Source organism: Oncorhynchus gorbuscha, linkage group LG15, assembly GCF_021184085.1.
Source record: "Oncorhynchus gorbuscha isolate QuinsamMale2020 ecotype Even-year linkage group LG15, OgorEven_v1.0, whole genome shotgun sequence".
NCBI classification, from domain to species: Eukaryota; Metazoa; Chordata; class Actinopteri; order Salmoniformes; family Salmonidae; genus Oncorhynchus; species Oncorhynchus gorbuscha.
Genome location: NC_060187.1, coordinates 63,407,669 through 63,417,836, shown reverse-complemented (window position 1 = coordinate 63,417,836; position 10,168 = coordinate 63,407,669). Strand labels below are relative to the sequence as shown.

Sequence of the window (10,168 nt, the reverse complement as noted above, 5' to 3'; positions counted from 1 at the left end):
TAAACCATGTGAAGGGATGGCATGAATAATGGGGAACAAATTACTTGTCTCCACAATGTCTGTGTGCTTATCCTGGGATAGTGTATGACCTAGAGGCTCACTCCCCTCAGTGAGCTTGTCCAGGAGTGGGGTCAAGAGGGGGTTTACTTGAGATGGGAGTATCTAGAGTTGACAATTGAGTTATGCCTTGGATGAGGTAATGGTTCTGTGCTATGAAGTACCAGGAATGAGATTGGAACCTCGTCTTAGGGAACAAACTGAACGATAATTTATAGCGAATGCTATCTGGCTATGGGATACTCCTCTCTCTCAAGTAAATCTTTCTTTGTGAACAGTTCCTAAGATCTGTGATTCGTCATGTAAGTTGAGAGGGGTGAATCTTGGCTATAAAAGATCTTTGTACTTTTCTGTTGGTACGTTTCAATGGTTCATTAGAGATAGCGCATCATTGAAAGGCAAAAAGGTCAATATACCACGGATAAGGGCTGTTCTTATGCGCGACACAAAGCAGAGTGCCTGGATAGCCCTTAGCCGTGGTATATTGGCCATATACCACAAACCCCTGAGGTGCCTTATTGCTATTATGAACTGGTTACCAATGTAATTAGAGCAGTAAAAATACATTGTTTTGTCATACCTGTGGTATATGGTCTGATATACCACAGCTGTCAGCCAATCAGAATGCAGGGCCCAAAACACTGTTTATAAATATAAATTCAACAATCATCAGTTTGTGTAAGGAAATCAGTCAATTGAAACATTCATTATGCCCAAGTCTATGAATTTCACATGACTGGAAATAAAGATATGCATCTGTTCAGATACCTTTAAAGACAATAGGCCCCACAATAGGCCGCAGGATCTCGTTACGGTATTTCTGTGCATTCAAATTGCCTTTGATAAAATGCAATTGTTTGTTGTCCGTAGCTTATGTCTGCCCATACTGCCACCATTGGGCATTCTGTTCACAACGTTGACATCAGCAACCTGCTCAATACACCATACATGTGGTCTGCAGTTGAGGTCGGTTGGACATACTGCCAAGTTCTCTAAAGTGACATTTGATAGAGCTTATGGCAGATAAATTATCATTCAATTATCTGGCAACAGCTCTGGTGGATATTCCTGCAGTCAGCATGCCAATTGCACGCTCCCTCAACTTGAAACACCTTTGGCATTGTGTGACAAAACAGCATATTTCAGAGTGGCCCTTTGTCCCCAGCACAAGGTGCATCTAATGATCATGCTGATTAATCAGCTTCTTGATATATCACACCTGTCAGGTGGATGGATTATCTTGGCAAAGGAGAAACACCCACTAACAGGGATGTAAACATTTGTGCACAACATTTGAGAGAAGCTTTTGGTGCAAATGGACACTTTCTGGGATCTTTTAATTCAGATCATGAAACATGGGACAAACACTTTTACATGTTGCATTTATATTTTTGTTCAGTGTAAGCACACACACACACACACTCCCAAAAAACATTTACCATGATAACATAAATGACCATGGCACACACGATCCACTTAAAATGTTTTATTCCCAAGTAATACATTAAAAAAAGATGCACAATTGCCTGGTTTCCCAAAAACAGTAAAGAGTATGTTCATCATTAAAACCAAGGATCCTATGCTTATAACAATGAACTTTTGGGAAACAGGGCCCAGAACACAACCAAATTAAACCTTGAAACAGAATAGAAAGATCCATAAGAAAACACATACCACTACTTAAAAACAGTTTGTTTATGCAACAAAGTTTCACTGATCATAGTGCATTTGGTGTTCGTTGTTTCAGAAAAAAATAAAATGGCAGCCCTGCCATTTTGCTGGAACAACTAATAATTTTGTCTCTAAAGCACACTTGTCAGGACCATTTGCAATTTAAACCGATTTACCATAGAGCCATCAGTGAAGTTAGCGCTATTACAAAGCACAAATGTAATAAAATAAAACTTTCAAGAGTAGATGACAACAGCCCTTGCTCAGAACTGGGGCTACGCTATGTGAGGGAATCAACGTCGTCTCCTGTCTGGACTCCTGCTGCGTCTACGTCCACCACCCCTGTGGGGAACAGAGAAAAGGTTTTAAATCAACAAAATCATTTAGAACACACAGGACTACAAATTTACACACAAACCTACACTTGAATCAGTAATTTATCTGTTTGTTTAAAAAAAAATTCAAGTTAAGCCACTGCACCCATTCTGTTCCACTCTTTATATAGACCCAAATGAGTCACATCTTATACTTAAAATGTGAAATGGAGATAACCAAGTGAAGCTCTTAGCTCTGAGTTTGCCCTCTTGTTAAAGTGTTCTCACAGTTCCAAACCCTTACAATTACCCTCCACACAGCAGAATACTGCTCACTCTATGACACTCACCTCCTCTTGCTCTTGGGTGGTCCTCTGACGAAGCCCCAGTCCACACTGATCGGCTGGCCCATCATGTCCTGGCCATTCAACCCTTCCATGGCTGCCTGGGCTTCTTTGTATGTCTCATACTCCACCAGCGCATAACCCTGTGAAAAGGGTTGATGAGCAAATACAAGAGTCAGTGATGAAAGTCAAAAAATAGCCATATTACGACGAAAGGGCTTCCCCTTCTTGTCGTAACTGTCGCAGGTCAACACGAGCATCTCTGAACCCAGACTAAAAAGCACAGGAAAACATACTGCAATACAGACATGGTAGGTGTCACTGTATTCCCAATTATCCCATAACGTAAAATGGCAGATTGGTGTGATCGAAATGCAGCTAGTTCTTAATTAAACAGGCTTTTGCGTCGTCGTGCTAGGTAGCTAATGCTAAAGCAGCCCATTGGATTCCCTGAACGTGTGATGCCTTGACGTTGAGATGAGCAGCTCCAGGAAGTGTTGCCCTGCTATAGTCCAAACACACTACTTAGTAACCAGTTAATGATGGTACAGATATTGTTGGAATGCTAATTCCAGTGGTGGAAAAGCACTCAATTATCATACTTGGGTAAAAGTAAAAATACCTTAATAGAAAATGACAAGTAAAAAAAAGTATCTTGTTTTAAATGTACAGTGGTGGGGGAAAAAAGGTACTCAATTGTCATACATGGGGTAAAATTCAAATTCCTTACCAAGCAAACAAGCTGCACAATTATTTAGTTTTTTTCAGTCAGGGGCACACTCCAACACTCAGACTTCATTTACAAATGCAGTATTTGTGTTTAGTGAGTTTGCCAAATCAGAGCCAGTAGGGATGACAACGCGTTACTATTGATAGCTGCATGAATTGGACCATAATTCTGTCCCGCTTGAGCATCCAAAATGTAACAAATACTTTTTGGTGTCAAGAAAAATGGGAGTAAAAAGTACATATTTCCTTTAAGAATGTAGTGGAATAAAAGTTGTCAAAAATATAAAGAGACAACCCCGAAAAATATTTTACACCACAGCATCATTTTAATGTCTGCTCAGCTGTAAAGTCACAAAAGGCCCATTGTCATTTGTCCATGTCCAGTGGATTGTTGCCATCTTGTGGCTTAAAAGAGCATTGCACAACAGATTACACAATTATGAAATTTACAATACTAGCCAGGCAAATTAATCCTGTCAAAACTGGCCAAGCAACAAATCCTAATTTAAAATGTGCTGTGTAGATATGGGAATTGGGCCTAACCTTGAGGTAACCTGTTCTTCGGTCCAGGTTCAGATGTAGGTTCTTGATCTCTCCGAACTCGGCAAACTTGTCGTGGATGTCCTCCTCAGTGGCCTCTTCATGTACCCCAGTCACAAAAAGGATCCAACCCTCCACAGCTGAGAGAATCAAAAGACAAACATGTCCGTGTTAAATAACTGCCTCTATGGTTAACTAGGGTTATCACCTGCTTATAAACACAATATTTAAATTAAAACTAATATTGGAATGAGCATTTGAAACTTGGACAATGTACAAACCACAAATCAACACCCCATTCAGAAGTGACTGTCCACCCTAGGTTCATCATGGCACTTACATCTCTGAGGACCTGGCTCATCTCCATCCTGCTCCACGGTATCATAGTCCTCTCTCACTCTGGACCTTGCTCCCTCCTCTAGCACAGCAAGAGAACAAAGGGAAGAAATTGCATCATGCATCCCACCTAAAACATAATTGTACACTGTCCATATACTATTGAAAATTTGGAGAAGCAGAATACAGCCAGGTTAGGAGTCAGAACTGCAGTGCTAACTCACCTGAACCAAAACCTCGACCCTTTCTCCTCTTTGCCTTCTCTTTTAACTTGTGGATGCTGTCTGGGGAATGAAGACATTACAGAGACACATTAGTGAACTGAAAATGATAACTACTGACTTACCTAGAGTATAACTAATAAATAGCCTAACGCGTTAGTAAAAGACAGCTAGCTACAGTAACTATACAGAAAAAATAATAGTAATAATAATAGCTAACGTTTAATAGTAATAATAATAGCTAACGTTTGTAAACCGTGACCCCACGGTTTACAAACAAATTAATTAGCTAGCTTGGTGTAGTAACGTTTGCTAAAGTAGATTGGTCACATAAATTGAAAGGGTGTTAGCTAACGTTATTAACAGTAGTTATGATACGTTAATCTTTGGATAGGTGTAGCGAGAGGTAAATCTAGCGTTAACTTTCTAACGTTCGTTAGCGCACACGCTAATCGCCAGCAATGTACAATAGTGGACACAATAAAGGCTGATTATGTAATTTGCGAGTTATTAACATTGACCTCGTAGTTTCCAAACAAATGTATTGTCTACATAGCTACCTTGGTGTTAGTTACGTTAGCCAGATAGCTTGCTAACGCGTTAGTTCACAACCTAATCGCCATATTTTAACAATGCCAGTTCTGTTATGGGTGTAAGATGAGTGGCAAATATACATATTCGCTGGCTAACAAATATTTTCTAAACGAAATAGGCACAATTCAAAAAGTTATTACCAACAATACATTAGCCAACTAGCATGTTTGAATGGCTGCAAGGCCCAACAGGCAACACGCATCCACGATTTGCGGATACTATTCACTCAGTTAGCCGAAAATTCCCAAAATACGCATTTTTAGCGAGTCAAAAAACAACAACACAGAACTACTGTTTCATCAATTTTACCATCACCATCCTCATCCATAGCAAAGTCCTCGCCTCCCGCTTCATGAAGATCTAGTACGTCAGCCATGTTGTTAGCTCCTGTTTTTGCGCTAATGCGCGTGAACGTAGACGATATCCGGGAAGTATCCCTGCCTGGTGTTTATTCATTAGTTGGATTCCGATTTCAAAACGTTTCGTCTGTTGCTAAACGTTTTGCAGTGGAATACTACTAATGAATACACCCCGGTTGTCAGAAACGGCATAGAAAGAATATAAATAGAATCCAATATATATTTAGAAATGTGAAATAATGAAAACTGAATGAATACATTAATACATGGGTATGGGTATGTATTGGTCCCACTGAATTATTTGTCAGTTAGCTTATATTTGTCAGTTAGTTTATATTTAGTAGTTGAATTTCATAGATGCAAATGTCAGGTAGCCTAGCAGTTAAGATCATTGGGCCAGCAGTAACCGAGCTGACAAGCTGAAAAAAAATATGTCGATATGCCCTTGAGCAAGGCATTTAACCCTAATTGCTCCTGTAAATCGCTCTGGATAAGAGCATCTGCTGAATTACTTAAATGTAAATGCGTTGACATGTAGGCCGGAGCAGGGACAGCACAACACACATCACAACATCTTGGGAAAAGGTCAGCAAAAAAATTCTAAATAACCTAGAGAGAGATCTATCTCAACAAAATAGGCTGTGCCTTTCTGTAAGAACGTTGCTGAAACTACCAATCTCAGCACAATCTTTTCACATCAGCCTACGCAGTGACTGCTGTCTTTTCTTTGCCTGCACTGTGCAGAATTAGCTAAACATTGCATTCCCTTAAGTGAATAATAAACTTCATACAAAGAAAGATGCAGAGATTGAAAAAATAATGAAAGAACTTGGAAATACAAAAATGACTTTATCCACGAGTTGGAGGAGGGTGATATTTATGACAGATTGTTCAGTCAACATCTTGGGCACATGTGAACTATTTCACATTGGGATCTCTGGTCCAGCCAATCTAATTTCCTGAGATAATTGCATTGCTTGGAGAGATGCAAAATAATGAATGAAGTCATATTACATTTTTTAACGATGGTTCTTTCTATTCATATTCATTCATGCAATGTGCAATTTAGATACAGTATATCTTATGTATTTCCAATGTGTTACATTTAAGATCGTCTTTATATCAAAGAGGATCATTCTTGCTGTATGTACGAATGATAATATGTGTCATCATTACCTTAGGTTACCCAGTAGAGAAAGATAATCCAACAGTACAGAAACATCGGGACGTTGTCCACGTTAAACTATAGCATGCGACTATTGGAGCACATACCAACATCTCTGTTCTCAATCTATCAACTGAACAGGAAATGTTTGCTCTTTTGCTGACTCCAACTGACCTTAACCAAACTATAAAACGCATAAAATGCAATTCCCATTAGTTTCACATTATAACCGAAATAGATGTCCTCAGGAATAGCAAGTTCATAAAAGCGTCTGCTAAATGGCATATATATATATATCATATACAAACAATGCATCTACCAGACCTCATCAACTTACAAATGTCATTTTACAAATCTACCTCAACACACCTTTTACCTAACTTTAAATGCATCATGTTACATACCGTGTGTGTGTGTGTGTGTGTGTGTGTGTGTGTGTGTGTGTGTGTGTGTGTGTGTGTGTGTGTGTGTGTGTGTGTGTGTGTGTGTGTGTGTGTGTGTGTGTGTGTGTGTGTGTGTGTGTGTGTGTGTGTGTGTGTGTGTGTGTGTGTGTATATCAGTTGATGTTGTGATGGGTTTATCTGAGGCCCTCTGTTTCTGCCTAGAACTGTAACAGTGGTAATGTGCAGTGAGGCAATCGCTGATAGACAGATATTACTGTTCTAAGGGATGTCCGACCTGTAAAGTAGAAAAGGCGTTATCAGTCATGTTACTATCAGTGTTTTTCTAAGAAATGTGTGTTTCATGGCTGTGTAATAAAGACTAGCTATTCAGGAAGTTATTTGAATTGAACATTTCCAAAACTTTTGACATAAATAGCATCCCCTTTTCAGATGATTGATAACTCATTGACAACAGATGCCCTTTTCCAATTATTGAATCGTAATTTCAGTTTACTGTATCAGCCAGACTAGAATTTACTTCCTTCAATTCGAATGGATCTCAACCCTGGTTAACACGCACAATACCATCTCTGCCAATCATTTAGAAAACGAGTTGATAAAACCTCAAAACATTGGAAACAAATGAATGAGGGGGGAAAACAAAATGATGCAACTTCCAACTGCCGTATAGTTGAACCCAAATTAAAAGACGAGGGTAACCTAAAATGCATACCCAAATCATTTTAAAAAATGGGCATCTTTAAAAAAAAAATCAAGAAATAACTAATCTATTAATGATTGCGTTAAGCCTACACAATGAAGGGATGACAGGATAGGTTGGATTGAATGTAACTTTTTTATTCAATCAGTATTATGTGTTTTAAATGTGGTGCAAGCACAAATCTCGAACCCAATCAATACACACATTTGGACTTTGTGTCATTATTGTGACAGGCAACACATCAAGGTTCATCAGCCAACACTACACATTTGCACATTCCACCTCAGTTCACTTCCTTACATGTAGTAGCCAATAAGATTTGGGCCAGGCCCCTTTTCTCCAGCAGGAGCCATAAAACCCCTTGGCCCCAGACACAAGGTACCGTTAGGTCCAAGAACCCCCAGAAGTAAAGGTAAGTCTTCCATGGTTTTCTCTGTCTGATCCCAATGTCTCAGTATATTGGTTTAACGCTTAAAAGTGTAGCCTCATATTTATTGTGTGTATAAAGAGTGTTGAGTGAATCTTTTTGTTAGTAGTAGCCTCAAGAGAGATACATCTAAGTACTGTAAAGTTTTCATTATGACTACATGGTTAAATATGATACCAATTCCTACTGAGATCTTAATGTGTAAGTTTCATCACATTTACCTGGTTTCACCAGGATAAGTGCAACTTCTGAAAGTGAATAGAATATCTTAGAGTGTCAATTGCCATGTAGTGTACAATGTTGCATTTGAAACCCCCTGTTGTCGTCCTAATCCTCTTGTCTCCTCTCCAGTAGATCCACCTTGCCCATTAGCAATCATGAAATTCTCTATCGTCGCTGCTCTTGTTGTTGTGCTGGCCATTGGTAAGAATTCATTACACAAATTGTTCCGCAACAAAGAAAAATCTTTGACTTTCTATCGTAATCTGCATTTATTCCTAATACTACTCATGAATAGTAATTGAGTAACGCATAACTGCTAAACCAGGTAATTCAGAGGATAAATATGTATTTGAAAATCAAGCCTTTTACTCCTCTGCTCATCTATAACCTCTTCAATCATAACTACATCCATCCTTGTTTTCTGACTGAACACAATACTGTGTGTGTAGTGAGTGTGTGTGTAACTAAGTGGGTTTTCTGTGTGTGTGTATGACAGGCTGTGAGTCCAGTTCCCTGGTGAAGCGTGACATCCCTGCTGAGATCGAGACTCTCAACAAGTACTTCCAGGACGCCATTGAGAAAGTGAAGTCTCATGAGCTGATCAGCCAGGCTCAGTACGTCACTGACCACAACACTCTTCCAATAGAATTTAATATAATAGAATACTTCTCTTGAGGGGGGATTTTATTGCAGATCAACAAAATGAGTACCATCAACTCTGTATGGAGTTGAATCTCTTCACGTTTAAGATATCAAGTCATTCTAAATAGATCACTCATTCAAATTGTTACTATTCGTTTGATTTATTCGTAACATTGTACTTGACAGGGATATTACCTTTAAAACATGTCTGTTTTCACATCAGTACCATAGAGTCGGCTTTAAAGCTAGCTTGCTCCCTGAGCTTACAGCTGTTGGAAAACGTCTCTCTAAGTGTGTCTCTTTACCCATAGGGGTTACCTGGAGGAGGGTAAGACTCAAATCACGCCTCTGACCGACAAGATCCAGGAGCAGATGAAATCCTTTGTCAGTGACATCGAGGAGCAAGTGCGTCCCATGGCTGATAAACTGCAGGCCCAGTTCATGCCTCTGGTCGACCAGATGCAGGCCCAGTTCAAGCCTCTGGCTGATGACTTGCAGGCCCAGATGGAGCAGCTCTTCCAGACCGTGGTTGACCAAACCAAGGCTCTCCTCCCCCCCCAGTAAAACTAACGTAACATCCCCATAGCTTGGGTTCACTTTTGGTTCAGCCCAGACCATAGAAAGGAAAAACCATCTCCCCTCTGTCTGTTTCATCTGCGTCAAGTCTACCTCACTCCTTCTCTTGACATCACCAATAAAGGGCTTGAAAGGTGACCATTTTGTCTGTGATTGTTTTCTCTATGGTTCACATGGGCACATTGCAGATTAAATGAATGTACCGTGTACTGCTGTGTAATCTATTGAAGGTTCAAAGTCAAATTATGGGGTTGAAATTAGATACATTTCTGGGTGGAATTTGATGGGAAATGCTTATTGAAATGCAAGTCAATATTTGTTTTTGATATACTGACCTTTGGGCCACTCTATCATATAGCCTATAAGCAGAGTTGGGTAGGTTACTTACTAAATATAATCCGTTACATAATCCGTTACAGTTACTAGTTACCTGTAAATAAAAATCTGTAATTTTGGATTACCCATACTCAGTAATGTAATCGTATTACTTTCCCCTTAAGAGGCATTAGAAGACAAAAACGATCCATCAAACGCATTTGGTGTGTCATCATTGTGGTCTCTGATTCATGGTCAGACTCGCTCAGGTGGAACAAGCTAAATTTGCGCCTTTTTTCAAGGCTGAATTGAATGTCATTGAGAACAGTAAAAGGGTTAAAAAAAAAGATTTGCAAGCAAGTAATCCAAGGAGTAATCATCTAGTTTTTCAAATGTATCTGTAATATGATTATATAATTTTAGCTGGAACTACTTTTTTTGTAATCAGATAACATGATTACATGCAATCAGTTTCTCCCCAACCCTGTCTATGAGCCCGAGTTGTTAATATTCTTTAAATGTAATTTGTATTGGATGGAGTTTAGCATCAGC

At 39.3% G+C, this 10,168-nt stretch overlaps 2 protein-coding genes across 3 annotated transcripts; one reads left to right on the top strand and one right to left on the bottom strand.

Moving 5' to 3' along the window:
• Positions 1-1,528: 1,528 nt before the first annotated feature.
• On the bottom strand, positions 1,529-5,245 carry LOC123997704 (RNA-binding protein 8A). Of its 2 annotated transcripts, none has more exons than XM_046302191.1 (6): positions 5,116-5,245; positions 4,216-4,275; positions 3,996-4,073; positions 3,659-3,795; positions 2,393-2,529; positions 1,529-2,070 (listed from the first exon to the last, which is right to left on the bottom strand). In XM_046302191.1, the coding sequence occupies exons 1-6, from the start codon at positions 5,180-5,182 to the stop codon at positions 2,022-2,024; spliced, it is 528 nt and encodes a 175-aa protein (XP_046158147.1). In that variant the 5' UTR covers positions 5,183-5,245; the 3' UTR covers positions 1,529-2,021. The 2 variants fall into 2 exon arrangements, with proteins under 2 accessions (XP_046158147.1, XP_046158148.1); XM_046302192.1 differs by having other exon boundaries at positions 5,122-5,207.
• A 1,601-nt stretch (positions 5,246-6,846) lies between these two features.
• LOC123997705 (type-4 ice-structuring protein LS-12-like) lies at positions 6,847-9,306 on the top strand. The gene is made up of 4 exons (XM_046302193.1): positions 6,847-7,846; positions 8,213-8,284; positions 8,580-8,697; positions 9,037-9,306. Exons 2-4 carry the CDS (start codon positions 8,239-8,241, stop codon positions 9,287-9,289), a joined length of 417 nt encoding a protein of 138 aa, XP_046158149.1. The 5' UTR covers positions 6,847-7,846; positions 8,213-8,238; the 3' UTR covers positions 9,290-9,306.
• The last annotated feature ends 862 nt before the right edge of the window (positions 9,307-10,168 follow it).

Excerpts from the sequence above, each read along its gene's own strand:
- LOC123997704 (XM_046302191.1), bottom strand. The coding sequence starts at position 5,182 with ATGGCTGACGTACTAGATCTTCATGAAGCGGGAGGCGAGGACTTTGCT. Across the intron at positions 4,276-5,115 it reads TATGGATGAGGATGGTGATG|ACAGCATCCACAAGTTAAAA; the intron begins GTAAAATTGATG and ends TTCATTCCCCAG. Across the intron at positions 4,074-4,215 it reads GGGTCGAGGTTTTGGTTCAG|AGGAGGGAGCAAGGTCCAGA; the intron begins GTGAGTTAGCAC and ends TTGCTGTGCTAG.
- LOC123997705 (XM_046302193.1), top strand. The coding sequence starts at position 8,239 with ATGAAATTCTCTATCGTCGCTGCTCTTGTTGTTGTGCTGGCCATTG. Across the intron at positions 8,285-8,579 it reads TGTTGTTGTGCTGGCCATTG|GCTGTGAGTCCAGTTCCCTG; the intron begins GTAAGAATTCAT and ends TGTGTATGACAG. Across the intron at positions 8,698-9,036 it reads GAGCTGATCAGCCAGGCTCA|GGGTTACCTGGAGGAGGGTA; the intron begins GTACGTCACTGA and ends CTTTACCCATAG.